The sequence below is a fragment of the Phyllopteryx taeniolatus genome, chromosome 22 (assembly GCF_024500385.1).
Source record: "Phyllopteryx taeniolatus isolate TA_2022b chromosome 22, UOR_Ptae_1.2, whole genome shotgun sequence".
Taxonomy (NCBI): domain Eukaryota; kingdom Metazoa; phylum Chordata; class Actinopteri; order Syngnathiformes; family Syngnathidae; genus Phyllopteryx; species Phyllopteryx taeniolatus.
This window is the reverse complement of record NC_084523.1, coordinates 652675-668964: the sequence shown is the minus strand read 5'-3', so window position 1 is coordinate 668964 and position 16290 is coordinate 652675. Positions and strand designations below refer to the sequence as shown.

Below are 16290 nucleotides of genomic sequence, written 5' to 3'. Positions count from 1 at the left end.
GAGCCTTGTGGAGGGTGATTAATTTGTTTGAACAAAAAAATATATACATACTTGTTTGGAAATATGTAAAACTGTACAAATATAACTTTGTGGGCCAGACGCCCCCCCTGTCATATGGAGTAAGATGCCCCCTGCATGATCTTGAATATCTACCCTTACTAATGTTATATTCCTGGGAAAGTATACACATGATCATCTTACATATAAACCTATTAGTTAATCAGCGGTAAGAGATGTATTATTACCAGTTTAATGTCAATCTTTGAAAATAAAGTTTTAATATTATGCATAAATACACTGTGCAGCCGAAAATTAAGTACTTTTATTCCAGTATGTAGCAAAATGACCTTTATAAGAGTTTACATTTTTATTTGTATTATTTTTTTTTTTTTATAACAACAAAATTGGAGTCAGATGTGATTTATTTTGCTTACTAAATGTATTCGTTAGGCATAGTGTCGTGTAATTAATTAATTTATTTGTTTGAAAGAAAATGGGACGTTGCTTTTCAGCCAGCTGTTCTGGTGCATTGTGGGACTTGTAGTATCAGCGACGCGTGCCTGACCGACTTTGTTAATCCACTTATTCCAAATATTTTCAGGGTGCTGAAATGGTTTCAATTCAGTCATCCCTGGAAGTGACAATGTGACCTTGTTTTTAATCGTCTCAGCTATTTAGCACAGGAGACAATGCCACCCTGTCTGCCATGGAAGAAGAAGAGAGGAAAAAAAGAAAAAAAAAAAAAAGTTGGCTGGATATCGTCACGTAATCCTCACGCTCATCCACCCTCCTCCTCATCCTCTTCCTCCTCCCACACTTTAGATCCTCGCCTCTCAGACTCGCCACCTGCCCCTGACAAGGTTCAAATAACGGATATAAAAAACCCCGCAAAACGTAAGTCGTCTGATTATTATATTGGAATGGTCGTTGCGGTCGTCTATGGTTTGGGGGTGGGGGCGATCGTGCGTGTGCACCGACGCACCAGCAATGGATGCCTTTAGTTGAAATGCGCCAAATTACACTCATCACATCATTCGAGCACACACGTTCAAAGAGATTTAAAAGACGCGTTTGTGTCGCTTGAGCTCCATAATCGCCTCATATACAAAAGGTTTTATAAAGATTTTTTTTTTTTTTTTTTCAACAACTGGTAGTTTAACTGGTTAATAATCGTATATTTCACTGGTGACTGAGATAATTTGAACTAAAATGGTATGAGTCATACATAACATAATACATAATAATATATATTAAGGGGGGAAAAAAGGAGTACTGTGCAGTACTTGGCCGCACTCAACAATTACATAAGCTCAATGGTAGTTCAATAATCAGAAATTTTATTACAAAATAAAAAATGTACCGACTGGGTGTATACACAAGAGTATGGTTGCTCATCCTGATTAGATCACATTTGGCTGATTTTTTGGGAGGCTAAAATGAGGCATCTTGCTCATGAGTTAAAAAAAGATTAAAATGTGATAAACTTACATACATTATTTGATTATTTTCGAGGAAAAGAGGGGAAATGACGCCAGTTTAACCCAAACTACTGGCCGTTTATAGGTCGACAATACTAATTTGCATGAGGTACATTAGAGCATAGTGGATGCTTTATCTGCATACTTGGAAACCAGTTTTAGCTGTGCACGGTGTCCCCATTTTGTCACCAACCATGCATTTGAGATTGATAGCATTCGGTAATTTTTTGGACACACCGTAAATAAGCATGTACATAATGCATGGGTTCAATTGATGGCAGATTTTCGTTTTTGAGTCAATTAGCTGTATTTTCCTATTTATAACAGTTGTGACTTGCGATGTGCTCGAGGTTTCGCATCAAGTGTGCCCAGCAACACACTTAAAGGATATACACTGCAAAAACTCTAACTCTTACCGAGTATTTGTCTTATAAATATTATTTACTATTTTATATTATATATATTATATTATATATATTTTCTATATATATTATTATTTAATATTGGGCGGCATGGTGAATTACTGGTTGGCACATTTGCCTCACAGTTCTGAGGACCTGGGTTCAAATCCGGCCTTGCCTGTGTGGAGTTGGCATGTTCTCCCTGTACCTTCCTGGATTTTGTCCAAGTGCTCCAGACACATCCCAAAAACATGCATGGTAGATTATCATTGAATACTCTAAATTGCCCGTAGGTGTGAATGTGAATCCGAATGGTTGTTTGTTTATATATGCCCTGCGATTGGCTGGCGACCAGTTCAGGGTGTACCCCGCCTCTCGCCCGAAGATAGCAGGGATAGGCTCCAGCACGCCCGCAATCCTAGTGAGGCTAAGCGGTTGGATGGATAAATAATATTGGACCAATGATTGATCCCTGGGGAACTCCACGTTAATTACATTGGATCATTTATCCATCCATCCATTTTCTGAGCCGCTTCTCCTCACTAGGGTCGCGGGCGTGCTGGAGCCTATCCCAGCTGTCATCGGGCAGGAGGCGGGGTACACCCTGAACTGGTTGCCAGCCAATCGCAGGGCACATAGAAACTAACAACCATTCGCACTCACAGTCATGCCTACGGGCAATTTAGAGTCTCCAATTAATGCATGTTGTTGGGATGTGGGAGGAAACCGGAGTGCCCGGAGAAAACCCACGCAGGCACGGGGAGAACATGCAAACTCCACACAGGCGGGGACGGGGATTGAACCCCGCACCTCAGAACTGTGAGGCTGACGCTCTAACCAGTCGGCCACCGTGCCGCCTTGGATCATTTAACTACAAATATTGTTTTCCATTTGCAAGATAATCAATTTTTACTGGATAAGTCTAATTTTAAGTGTAATCAGATTAGTTTTGAAGAGAAATAAGACCAATATTCTAAGATTTTGAGTTTTTTTCAGTGTAAATGTTAAATTTTAATTGATATCTTCCATTTTGTTTAAGAGCATATTGAACTACATTTATCTGTATTTTAAAGTAATCATGTAAATGTGGGTCATTACAAGTAGTTATAAGAAAAATTACCTTCATAACCATTATATATTACCGTGGAACCTCTTTTGAGTGAACAGCTACAGTTTTCAGGATGCACTCAATTTCGCCATAACAACCACAATTTAATCACATTGGTAAATTAATACATCTGGCAGTGTCGATCAAAATTGAGCATTTTTAATTCTATAAAAAAAAAAGCAGGTAGAAATTGATTATTAGCTTGGATGTCATTAGATTGTGCCTGTGAAAATGTTGTGGCCTTTGTATGCGCGTTCTTCTGCTATCTTTATTTAAGGACACTGCAGTATGTGCATGAGTCAGCCAAAGTTGACAAGATGGCAGAAGACAACCTCTGTGCTGTTTGACACATCGTTTGCTCCCCTGCAGCTCCATCATGTCGTCGGTGCTACAGAAACTCATTAGCCCCGTACCAGGTAGCAGTACAGAGCCCCCCAGGAACAAAGTGACGGTGGTCGGAGTGGGCCAAGTGGGCATGGCCTGCGCCATCAGCATCCTACTGCGGGTAAGACACTCAGTATCAAAAGTACTGTCACGGTGTGCCACCTATAGGAAACTAAAATGTAGGAAAATATGAAGCTGGTCGCACCTTCACAGGTAAAACAGCTCCCTCTCTTTTATGAAGAATTTGTGTAAGTACAGTGAACCCCGTATATGGCGAGGGATATGTTCCCGACCCACCCATGATAGGTGAAACGGGGGTTAGTTTCCAGACCACCCCCACAATAGGTGAAATCTAAGAAGTAGTGACACACATATATATTTTTTAATATTTATACATATTTTAAAGAACCTACCCAGATTCGTATTAATCTTCCGAGCACTTCTATTAACCTCAACCATACTCTTATCAACACTTTATATACTCTTAAACACCTTTTAAACTCTTTAACATGCAGTAATGCACAGTAGTACTGAACACTATGTACATTTTATTGCTTGTAATGTATTTTAATTATTTAAATTATTATTATTTTTTTTACTGTTTAATGTTTTACTATGAAGTGTTTGTTTTACCACAAAAAAAATTACACCGTACACTCAAAATCCCTCATCCCTCCCCCCCCCCCAACTTTTTTATTTTGCTTCTGGGAAATGATTCTTTTGTTGCTTTTGCAAGGATTTGTGTGATGAGCTAGCTCTGGTGGATGTGATGGAGGATCGCCTGAAGGGAGAGGTGATGGACCTGCAGCACGGTAGCCTTTTTCTCAAGACCTCCAAGATTGTTGCGGACAAAGGTCAGAATACACTGCTACAGTTAGCGCTACCTTATCATAATCCCGCGTGATTACAATAACTCTCATTCTCCCTTTCCAGACTATGCAGTTACTGCCAACTCTCGCTTGGTAGTGGTGACTGCCGGAGTCCGCCAACAAGAGGGCGAGAGCCGACTCAACCTAGTACAGAGGAACGTAAACGTCTTCAAGTCCATCATCCCTCAGATAATGAAGCACAGCCCACAGTGCACACTCATCGTTGTCTCCAACCCTGGTAAATATAACACAGCTGTGCAGGGTTTACAGTTGTTGCAGTAAAATACATAGGGTATACAGTACGGCTTGGACAGACTAGTCGACTTTATTACTCCACAATGACGTTTAGAGAGTGGCGTCGACTATCATGTTTTTTGGGCTTGAAAAGGAGACAGAGCCCTCTGTGCAATCTGTCATGCTAAACGTGTACCTTATTCCATGTGGATTGGAAGTAAGGGCTGAAACTGAGTGGCTAGATTATTCACAAGGCTACATACACCTGCAAAATTTGGTCACAAATGCAATTTACGAGGGGCAGTCAAAAAGTAATGATCCCAATTTAATTCGAGCTTTTAATAATAGATTTTCTTTCCCCAGAAATTTTCACAGTTTGTAGCTTTATTAAATAAATAAATAAATTAAAAAAAAAGTTTTATTTAAATCTGTCAGAAGCAGAGTTGTGATTGAATTACTCGCTTTGGAAGGGAACCCACCACTAAATATTTTCAAAAGGTTTATGAAGAAGCTGCAATAGGCTACAGCACAGTCAAAAAGTGGGTGTCCAGGATCAAAGGCAAAGGACAAGCGGCTACAATTCAATCACAGCTGTATCTACTTTAATCTCCGATGTACAGTATATTCTTTGTCTTCTTCTTGAATCCATTTGAAGCTGGTACTTATTTTTTTTAAATAAGTGTTGAAAAAGCTGCAAGAAAAACACGATAAGTGAATGGTGATGTACGTTGAGGTCTACTGTATCATGAGGTCGGACCTGAAGGCAGTTGATGAAGGCAGTTGAAACTAGAGGCATATTTGTTGAAAAATGTAATGTGGTTGCATATGTGTGTTGTCATTATTTGATTCAAACACACCCTTTCACAGTGGACATACTCACCTACGTGACCTGGAAGCTGAGCGGCCTGCCCAAACACCGCGTCATCGGCAGCGGCACCAACCTGGACTCGGCCCGCTTTCGCTTCATGATGGCCGAACGCCTTGGCATCCATGCTAGTTCCTTCAACGGCTGGGTGCTGGGTGAGCATGGAGACACCAGCGGTGAGTGCTCACAATGAACAGGCTCAACTGTCTATGATTATTTAGCATGCCTTGTGTGTTTTTCAAATATGAAAAAGTCCAAGGGCCGTCAAAAAGGAATGAGCCCAATTTAAATTAAACTACTAATAATTGAAACATTTTCCTGACATTTTCACAGATTGTAGTTTAAATACTTCTTTAAAGGTTTATTTTGATCACACATGTTTTGTTTAAGCCTGTACGGTTCCGGTCAGCCATTTTAGGACTGACATAATTGTTGGTTAGCACAGAGCTGTGATTGAATTTCTTGCTTTCGAAGGGGAACCACAACTAAACATTTTCTAAAGTTTTCAAAATGTGTATGGGGAAGCTGCAATCGGCTACCTCACAGTCAAAATGTGGGTGTCCAGGATCAAAGGTCAAGAACAAGAGCCTGCTTTGAGTGACCTTTGTGACAAGGAAAGGAGCACTTGTGAAGTCGTCAGTACCATAACCCAACCCCCCATACTCACCTTTGTGGACCTTTAGGGTGTAACTCCTGTGGTGCCTCTATTCCAGTGCCTGTGTGGAGTGGTGCAAATGTCGCTGGCGTCAACTTGCAGAAGTTGAATCCCGAGATCGGCACGGATGGCGATAAAGAACAGTGGAAGGCCACACATAAGGCTGTGGTGGACAGGTACGCCGCGTGAGAGTAAATGGCCACTGATCCAGTTCCGAGCTGAGATTCCAAACCCAGAACCTCTGACCGTGAGGCAGATTTGCTAGCCAAATGCCCCACGTTACTGCAGAGTACATGCAAAAAAACGCGCTCTGTTTGTAATGTAATGTAGAATGAAGAATATAAATAACGTGTGAAATGAAATGAATGGAAATGCCGTTAATCTGTTCCGCCTCCCCCCCAAAAGGTTTGTTTTAGTTTTTTCAATCAAGAAAAACAGCACTATAATAATTTACTTTATACAAAAATAGAGTAATAACAAACTTAAATAGAATGTAAAGGATTCAACAGTGGCGGCACGGTGGCCGACTGGTTAGAGCGTCAGCCTCACAGTTCTGAGGACCCGGGTTCAATCCCCGGCCCCGCCTGTGTGGAGTTTGCATGTTCTCCCCGTGCCTGCGTGGGTTTTCTCCGGGTACTCCGGTTTCCTCCCACATCCCAAAAACATGCATGAATTGGAGACTCTAAATTGCCCGTAGGCATGACTGTGAGTGCGAATGGTTGTTTGTTCCTATGTGCCCTGCGATTGGCTGGCAACCAGTTCAGGGTGTACCCCGCCTCCTGCCCGATGACAGCTGGGATAGGCTCCAGCACGCCCGCGACCCTAGTGAGGAGAAGCGGCTCAGAAAATGGATGGATGGATGGATTCAACAGTTTGATGATTTAATGCTGTAATTCATTTCATTGTGTTGTTCTCTCTGGTGTCCCCATCTTGGCCACTAGGAGGCAGTGTAATACAATCATGCAGACACAAACGAAGAATAGATTTCTTCTTCGACTACTATTGTTAGTGACTCCGTAAGAGGCAGTAATATTCTTAATTTTCATAGCCAATAAAGAAAAGATGCCTGTGAGTATTAAAGATCAAAAAATACTTTTTATCCAGAATTTTATATTTTGCTAGTTTAGCACAATATTGTTGTGCCACCGATCACCGTCAACCTGCAGGGCGCCGGTGGAAATTCAGCTACTGTGGGTCGAAGTCGAAGAAGAAGAAGAGGTGGAAAGCGGGTTCTTCAGCAGAAAGAGAAGAGGAAAGCACAGAGCCTAGAACTGAATGTGGGGACTTTGAATGTTGGGACTATGACAGGAAAATCTCAGGAGTTTGTTGACATGAAGATTAGTTGAAAGGTTGATATATTGTGTCTCCAGGAGACCAGGTGGAAAGGCAGTAAGGCTAGAAGTTTAAGGGCAGGGTTTAAATTGTTTTACCATGGTGTAGATGGGAAGAGAAATGGAGTCGGGGTTATTTTAAAAGAAGAGTTGGCTAAGGATGTCTTGGAGGTGAAAAGAGTATCAGATCAAGTTATGAGGCTGAAACTTGAAATTGAGGGTGTTATGTATAATGTGATTAGTGGCCATGCCCCGCAGGTAGGATGTGACCTAGAGGTGAAAGAGAAATTCTGGAAGGAGCTAGACGAAGTAGTTCTGAGCATCCCCGACAGAGAGAGCCGTGATTGGTGCAGATTGTAATGGACATGTTGGTGAAGGAAATAGGGGTGATGAAGAAGTGATGGGTAAGTACGACATCCAGGAAAGGAACTTGGAGGGACAGATGGTGGTAGACTTTGAAAAAAGGATGCAAATGGATGTAGTGAACACTGTTTTCCAGAAGAGGCCGGAACATAGGGTAACCTACAAGAGCGGTGGTAGAAGCACGCAGGTGGATTACATTTTACGTGCAGACGATGTAATCTGAAGGAGGTTACCGACTGTAAGGTTGTGGTAGGGGAGAGTCTGGCTAGACAGCATAGGATGGTGGTGTGTAAGATGACTCTGGTGGTGGAGAGGAAGATTAGGAAGACGAAGGCAGAGCAGAGAACCATGTGGTGGAAGCTGAGACAGAACGAGTGTTGTGCAGATTTTCAGGAAGAGGTGAGACAGACTCTCGGTGGACAGGAGGAGCTTCCGGAAGACTGGACCACTACAGCCAAGGTGATTAGAGAGGCAGGCAGGAGAGTACTTGGTGTATCTTCTGGCAGGAAAGGAGAGAAGGAGACTTGGTGGTGGAACCTCACAGGAACTCTTACAAGGAAAAAGGTTAGCTAAGAAGAAGTGGGACACTAAGAGAACCGAGGAGAGGCGAACGGAATCCATTGAGCTGCGACACAGGGCAAAGGTAGAGGTGGCAAAGGCCAAACAAGAGGCATATGATGACATGTATGGCAGGTTGGATACTAAAGGAGAAAATGATCTATACAGGCTGGCCAGACAGAGGGATAGAGATGGGAAGGATGTGCAGCAGGTTAGGGTGATTAAGGATAGAGATGGAAATGTGTTGACTGGTGCCAGCAGTGTGCTAGCTAGATGGAAAGAATACTTCGAGGAGTTGATGAATGAGGAAAATGAGAGAGAAGGGCGAGTAGAAGAGGCAAGTGTGGTGGACCAGGAAGTGGCAATAATTAGTAAGGGGGAAGTTAGAAAGGCATTAAAGAGGATGAAAAATGGAAAGGCAGTTGGTCCTGATGACATTCCTGTGGCTAGGAATCATCCAGGACAGGTGGCTGTGGAGTTTTTGACCAGCTTGTTCAATAGAATTCTAGCTGAGAAGATGCCTGAGGAATGGAGGAAAAGTGTGCTGGTGCCCATTTTTAAGAACAAGGGTGATGTGCAGAGCTGTGGGAACTATAGAGGAATAAAGTTGATGAGCCACACAATGAAGTTATGGGAAAGAGTAGTGGAGGCTAGACTCAGGACAGAAGTGAGTATTTGCGAGCAACAGTATGGTTTCATGCCGAGAAAGAGTACCACAGATGCATTATTTGCCTTGAGGATGTTGATGGAAAAGTACAGAGAAGGTCAGAAGGAGCTCCATTGTGTCTTTGTAGATCTAGAGAAACCCTATGACAGAGTACCCAGAGAGGAACTGTGGTACTGCATGCGGATGTCTGGAGTGGCAGAGAAGTATGTTAGAATAATACAGGACATGTACGAGGGCAGCAGAACAGCGGTGAGGTGTGCTGTAGGTGTGTCAGACGAATTTAAGGTGGAGGTGGGTCTGCATCAGGGATCAGCCCTGAGCCTCTTCCTGTTTGCAGTGGTGATGGATAGGCTGACAGATGAGGTTAATCCCCGTGGATCATGAAACCGTGGATCATGATTTTTGCAGATGACATTGTGATCTGCAGTGAAAGCAGGGAGCAGGTGGAGGAACAGTTAGATTAGTGACAGTGGCACTGAAGAGACAAGAGGAAGCAAAGTTGGAGGTGGCGGAAATGAAGATGTTGAGGTTTACTCTAGGAGTGAGCAGGTTGGATAAAATTAGAAATGAGCTCATCAGAGGGACAGTCAAGGTTTGATGTTTTGGAGACAAAGTTAGAGAGAGCAGACTTCGATGGTTTGGACACGTCCAGAGGAGAAATAGTGAGTATATTGGTAGAAGGATGATGAGGATGGAGCTGCCAGCCAAGAGAGCTAGAGGAAGACCAAAGAGAAGGTTGGTGGATGTCGTGAGGGAAGACATGAAGGCAGTTGGTGTTTGTTGCAGTTCACTTTCACTGAAAATTAACATGCTGTTTGAGACCCTTAATATGAATAACTTTACAGACAAAAGTTGAATAGAAAGAAACAAGAGTAGGAGTAATTTAAATGTATTTATATATTTATGTAAGTTGAAGACTCTACTTGTCACTGTTATGTTTATCCTGCCTGTAAATCATCTCCTGGTGTTTAAAAAGAGACAATACATCAATTGATTGTTTTTGATGCTGTTGTCTCTGTGGGCAAAATAAGAGTGCCTTTGTTATTTGAGGCCAAGCGGTGACGGCGGGTTTTAGTACAAATGGCCTCATGGGATTGTTCTGTGAAACATTGGTTGGCTTAATGCAATCTGTCCACCAGTGTTCAGGCTACTGGGTATTAAGAGCTGGGTATTTTAACACTCACTTATGCAATTATGAACACACTCGACAGTAATGGTTTTCTTTTCTCAGAAAATTATAGGTTCATTTTATTTCATGCTTTGACTGGAAATAATTTAAATGGCTCTTTAAAAAAAAAAAAAAGATTCAGGGTGACATTATGTCAACATTACATTAACAGTGTTGCATTGTGTGCCAGTGCCTATGAGGTGATCAAGCTGAAGGGTTACACCAACTGGGCCATCGGCTTGAGCGTGGCTGACCTGACCGAGAGCATCGTCAAGAACATGAGCCGCATCCACCCAGTTTCCACCATGGTCAAGGTCAGATGCATGATTGCGCACAAAAATAATACCCTTTGAAATATTTGCTTTTGTTTATAGTGGTGGGACTTGATATGTATATATATATGTATATATAAAAGAAGAAAAAAAAGAAAAGCAGATTTACAGAGTACATTTTCATACACAAGGTAAGTCAATGTGCTTTTAAAAGCATTTAAAAATAAAGAGAAAAATATAAGACACTATTATGACTAGTACTTGTACTATTAGTACTACTATTATTTGAACAATATGTCATATATAACTGTACCAATTTCTTATTCCCAAGCTTTCTTTATCTTATAAAGAGATATTTTGCTAACATTGGAAATTTGGTGGTAAATTTTGGAGATGAAACCTTTCTCGTTTTGGGAGATGTCCAAAATTGAGTCCAGTCGTGACTTTGGTGGAATGTTTGGAAAATATGCTTAGTTTGATGTAAACAAAGTTAGGAATTTTGAACTATGGAAATAAGTGTGATTTTGGGCGGTTGGATTTTGCACGTAAATCGCTGAAACTTGCAAAAACACTGCTATCTCTTAGCCTGAAGAGGCCTGACAGAGAGCTACTGTACATCTGTGTTGGGAGGAAGAAAGAGGTGATTATCATGGATACGGGTATGATTGGATAGTCCCTGGAGTCCAAAAGAATTTCTAAATTGGGATTCTCTACCAAGTGTGAAAAATTGCAATTGTATCCCGTTGGTGCTTATATTTGCTTCAGGAGAATAATAGAAACGTGAAATCCAGGATATAAATTTACACCCAATAATAAATCTCTTTAAAACCTCCAATAAGTATCAACACTCCACCTTAACTTCACAGTCAAGATAATGAGACTTTGAAAATTGGGAGTTTGTCTTGGGGCAAAGTCGTGCAATGCTCCGTAATCCACACATTGTTATCTTAATCCACAATTCACAGAGAGTAGGACGGGGAAACTCGGACTTTGTTGTCTTTGGAGCAGAATCCCCAACAGCCACAGGGACAGAAAAACAAAAGTGCTAACGTAGGACTCATGTTTGGAGGCGTAGTGGATTCACGGGGTAGTGCTGTAGCGTCTTGCATGAATAAGTGTCGAACAATCTGACAATGAGTGAGTCATCAACAAAGCACACAGTAGAGGCAAGAATAATTTAAAAAAAAAACAATTTACTAGTCCAAAGACTTCTGGAACTAACTACATGTGTGTATTTAGGGCATGTATGGCATCGGAGAAGAGGTCTTCCTGTCCCTGCCCTGCGTTCTGAACGGCAGTGGCGTGGGCAGCGTGGTCAACATGACCCTGACGGAGGGCGAAGTGGCTCAGCTGAAGAAGAGCGCTGACACTCTCTGGGGCATCCAGAGGGACCTCAAGGATGTTTGAACACTGCAGCACATTCGTTAGCTAGACTACCACGATCCCGAGAAGTCTGTCATCATGCACAATGTCATTTTACTACATTCCTCTTGGTCAGACCTTACCATTCTTTTAAAGCACAATGTCAGTGTTTTTGGAGGGTGTCATTTCAGCTGAAATGTAGGCTGGGGCTTTCCTTTCAAAACATGAGTACATTTTCTCCTGAACTGTGAGTAAACTGCAGTGTTTTACCAAGGCGTTGTAGATTGATGTGCAGTAATCGTTATACTGTGTACGTGACTCACAACCAAACTGGATCACAATTCTGTTCCTCTTGCCAACAGTCAAAGAAACAGACCTTGATGTCTAGTTCAGAGCCCAAAACTCCACGAGCAGTTTTCATCGTCTTTCAATATTATTAAGCGGAAATGCTAGAGCACATTTAGGTGAGTACAAAAGACGTGGAAAGAGTGTGTCATGGAGCCTTAAGCACATTTTCTTTTAAACAATCAATTGTTAGTATGTTATTCTGTGATACAATCACTTAATAAATGAATTTAACCCATGGACAATGAGCTTTCTGTATATTTCTTTTAGTAATTCTTTGAATTTGTATCAAATGTGAATGTTAAAATGACCATTAGTAAACCAATCAGTCGAGTGCAGATTTATTCCATGGCTGAACCCAATTTCAAAATCAGTTGTATTTTTTCTGAACATTAGTCCATTTATAATATCTTGTCAAAATTTCCCGGCGCGGTGGACGACTGGTTAGAGTGTTTGCCTCACAGTTCTGAGGAGTGGGGTTCAAATCCCGGCCCCGCCTGTGTGGAGTTTGCATGTTCTCCCCGTGCCTGCGTGGGTTTTCTCCGGGCACTCCGGTTTCCTACCACATACCAAAAACATGCATCGTAGGTTAATTGACAACTCTAAATTGCCCGTAGGTGTGGATGTGAGTGTGAATGGTTGCTTGGTTGTATGTGCCCTGTGATTGGCTGGCAACCAGTTGAGGGTGTCCGATGATAGCTGGGATAGGCTCCAGCACGCCCACGACCCTAGTGAGGAGAACCGGCTCAGAAAATGGATGGATGGATCATCAGCCATTTTCTATCCGCTGGATGAAGGCATCTTCTTCGCGTTTCCAACTACTCCGCCGTATGTGTGTATAAGTATTTACTGCATAGTCATTACATGGTTAGTACAACTGTATAGGATTATCGTCATTTCCATTACTTATGTGCATATATTTCATTTTATTTACATATATGACATTTGTCCGTGTTTCTTAGAAGACTGGCAGAATAGAATAATATATATATATTATATAATATATATATGATAACCATGTGGTTGAGATGTCTAGGTTCTGTTTTGACTTTGAGTTAGTTTAATAAACAACAAATTGAATTTCAATATTATCATTTGACTACTTTTCTTTGCTGATTGGTTGTGAAAAATCAAATTGGTTCAGTGACTTAATTTTAAGTTATTTCCTTGCCGTACAAGTTGGAAATAAATCAATACAAATTATTGAATGAAGCTTAACTCATTTATTGAAGTGCCCCTTAATTAAGATTTGAAATATTATCTGAAATCATTCCATTGAACCTATTTATGATTTGCATTGTAAATCAAGACTGAAAAATAAAGCCTTATGTCGAATAAACAGAATACAATATGCTTCTAAACAAAATAACCACAACAAACCAAAAATCAAGGCCTGACTGCTCTCATGAGTTGAAATAACCTTCACTCTTATTTTTCTGATTGATGTGTCCAGTGCATTCAGGACAGAAAAGACTGCTGTACAAGATTTAAAAAAAAAAAAAAAAGAGAGACTGTAACAAGTATTTTACTGCCACCTTGTGCCAAACCTAGTCACTACAGAAATTAAAGTAGTACAGTGCAGTAAAGCTTTTTAATAATGTTACATTGCTCTTACTTAAGTGTTCAGTAACTACAGAGGTTAAGTAATGTAATTTCTTTTACACTTTTCCCATTTGTAGTCCTACATGGGACACACGAGTCTGCTTCAGGTCAGCACCTCCAGTTGTCGCCGGAAGAGCGTTGGAGGTGAAAATCTACTTGCTCTGGCTCTTTGAACAGCTCTCCTGTAGATGTAACCATGATTGTAGCGCTTCCCGAAGCGAAGGCCAAATGGGTTGATGTTGAACTTGTTCCTGTGGTCGTTGCACAGGAGATGCTGCTGATGCTGTTGCTGGGTGTCGTTTTCTCTCAGGGAGAAACACAGGTTCGGATCCTCCAAAAAGTCGCCCACAGTACTTCTTCGGGTGCGGATGGAACCTAATGCAACAGCAAGAGAATCAAGCTCAGACCTGTAAAAGAACTAAGACAATAACTCAGAACTGGAAAAACTGCAAAATCCGACTGTGTATATGTGCTATATGTGTTAGATAATATGGTTGTAATAACTGTGTAATAAAATATAAGGATACCATCCAATCAAAGTCATGCACTAATGACAGTAGTTTAGTCAAACTCAACATGACAGTCATAGCCTACAAGTTCAAACAAATATAGTATTACATTATTACAAATATTACTACTGTGTTAATATTATTAATTACTATTATTATTATTCCAGTTGTTTTAGTTGTCATGTCTAATGATATATAATTGCCACGTAAGAGCTATTTAAATTTTCCGGCTGTGATGTCATACACAGTTTTCTACATAGTCATTGTTACTACAACTGTATAGGCTTATCATCATTGACATTACTTATGTGCATATATTTAATTTCATTTAGACATATGACATTTTTGTCCGTGTTTCGTAGAAGACTGACAGAATAGAAGAAAATAAATGGTGACCGCAAATTCAATGATAATTAAATCATAATGTCAATGATTCAATATGGAAAAATAATACATTGACATTAACCTTAGCAATCATTGTAATAATATAATATATAATATAATAATATATTATACTGTATACAATGTGTATTATTATTGTTATTTGTAGATTAATAATACATTTGGTTTACATATGTCTCTGTTTGCGAATTATATAAAATTAAAGGGGGTCACATAGAGCCTACATGAGATAATGATATTGGAACATGACTATAGAATTATAAGACATTATTTGGATAGCACATTCCCTCAATTTACATTTGTTAGTGTATAATTAGTTAAAGTAATCTAACTAACACACTAATAGTGGCAATAGTTGGCTGCACCAAATGAATGAAAAGTAATTCACTAAAGCACTATACATTACCTATATACAAATAAAGTTGTTTCCACTTTCAAAATGCTTCCAGCAGCTTACCCGTTCCCTGTAATTCCTGCTCAGCTAGAAATCCTGACAGAGATGCTCCTAGACACCTGGGATTTTGAACAACAATCAGCCCACACATCACAACTAGAACTGCAAGCTTCATCTTGGGAGACGACCTTCCTCTGTTGCGTTCCAAAAGCCGAAAAGTATTTTGTTTATATTTTGCCACTCAAACGATATGAATACTGTCTTCCATTCCGACTTGTTTTATATCTCACTCGAATAGGTAACCTCGTGCCCCGGCATCTCGCAGCCAATCACGTGCATCTACGTCCCAGAGGCCGTAAATTGTGGTGCAGAAATGCATCATTCATAAGTTTTTCTCAGAAATGTCGACACCTCAGGTTGTAGTTTGCTTCAGCCATTTAAATAAGTGTAGGGGAACAGTGATTCAAAGCCGCTACATAATGTCTTTGCCGCATTTGCTTTCTACGTTGACGTACGCCAACAAAGCTGATTTTAAACTATTACTGGGCACTCAGGGAAACACTACGAAATTCACCATTTCATCCATTTACATTTATAATAGTATGTAAACACCAGAATCACTTTCACGTGAATTATTGCATGACGTGACGTGAATTCAGGCTTATCCTATTTTAACCCTCGGATGCATGACTAATGAGATTCCTGTAAGTAGCTGTCCACTGTAGTGACCGCATGCATCCAAGGGTTAAAAGAGACATCTTAAGTATTTTTTCCCCACCAACAATTTAAAACAGTTCCCGGGGTGTCTTAAAAAACATGTCTCTGACACGCTTTTGTCAAAACAACCCAAGGAGCAAGAATTATAGCATACTTCAAACACAATTCATTTTACAATAAGCAGCAGTTTGGCAAATATTAAATAATATATTTAAAAAAAAAAACGCTTCAGGCTCTTTAATGCCACTCACAGTTGAAGTTTACTGTCAAACTGAGCATAAAACAAAGAAAATTCCACTTTGTGTATTTGACACAAACCCCATAGCTTTGCCGCGTACCTTAATGCTAACGAACAAAGCAAAACACCATTGACACGCTAGCGGTTAGCATCGACAGTCACAGTTTTTGAAGCAAGCAGTGGCGCACAACACACGTGCTTTTTTTCCCCTTACTAAAAAACCCAAACACTTTTTGTTGTTGTTTTTTTCGTACCATAATATTTCCGCTTTAAAAGTGAACATTCTGCCTTTACTTGAGATTCGTTCTGTACCTTCCACAATCAGCTCTTCATAAATTACGTCACTCAACCAAATTTCACCGTCACGT

General features: G+C 40.5%; 2 protein-coding genes across 4 annotated transcripts; one reads left to right on the top strand and one right to left on the bottom strand.

The window, feature by feature from the left end:
- Positions 1 to 735: 735 nt before the first annotated feature.
- Positions 736 to 12305, top strand: ldhba (lactate dehydrogenase Ba). The gene is made up of 8 exons (XM_061762389.1): positions 736 to 894; positions 3357 to 3492; positions 4108 to 4225; positions 4305 to 4478; positions 5342 to 5515; positions 6053 to 6170; positions 10272 to 10395; positions 11593 to 12305. The coding sequence occupies exons 2-8, from the start codon at positions 3364 to 3366 to the stop codon at positions 11758 to 11760; spliced, it is 1005 nt and encodes a 334-aa protein (XP_061618373.1). The 5' UTR covers positions 736 to 894; positions 3357 to 3363; the 3' UTR covers positions 11761 to 12305.
- A 785-nt stretch (positions 12306 to 13090) lies between these two features.
- On the bottom strand, positions 13091 to 16281 carry kiss2 (kisspeptin 2). Of its 3 annotated transcripts, XM_061762391.1 has the most exons (3): positions 16177 to 16270; positions 15031 to 15086; positions 13091 to 14037 (listed from the first exon to the last, which is right to left on the bottom strand). In XM_061762391.1, exons 1-3 carry the CDS (start codon positions 16203 to 16205, stop codon positions 13766 to 13768), a joined length of 357 nt encoding a protein of 118 aa, XP_061618375.1. In that variant the 5' UTR covers positions 16206 to 16270; the 3' UTR covers positions 13091 to 13765. The 3 variants fall into 3 exon arrangements, 2 of the variants coding, with proteins under 2 accessions (XP_061618375.1, XP_061618374.1); XM_061762390.1 differs by lacking the exon at positions 16177 to 16270 and having other exon boundaries at positions 15031 to 15859; XR_009786577.1 differs by lacking the exon at positions 15031 to 15086 and having other exon boundaries at positions 13899 to 14037; positions 16177 to 16281.
- Between the last annotated feature and the right edge of the window lie 9 nt (positions 16282 to 16290).

Bases quoted from the DNA above. Each gene is read 5' to 3' on its own strand.
- kiss2 (XM_061762390.1), bottom strand. From the start codon at position 15,142: ATGAAGCTTGCAGTTCTAGTTGTGATGTGTGGGCTGATTGTTGTTCAA. The intron at 14,038-15,030 runs GTAAGCTGCTGG...CTGTTGCATTAG, and splicing joins GCAGGAATTACAGGGAACGG to GTTCCATCCGCACCCGAAGA.
- ldhba (XM_061762389.1), top strand. From the start codon at position 3,364: ATGTCGTCGGTGCTACAGAAACTCATTAGCCCCGTACCAGGTAGCAGT. The intron at 4,226-4,304 runs GTCAGAATACAC...CTCCCTTTCCAG, and splicing joins CAAGATTGTTGCGGACAAAG to ACTATGCAGTTACTGCCAAC. The intron at 4,479-5,341 runs GTAAATATAACA...ACCCTTTCACAG, and splicing joins CATCGTTGTCTCCAACCCTG to TGGACATACTCACCTACGTG.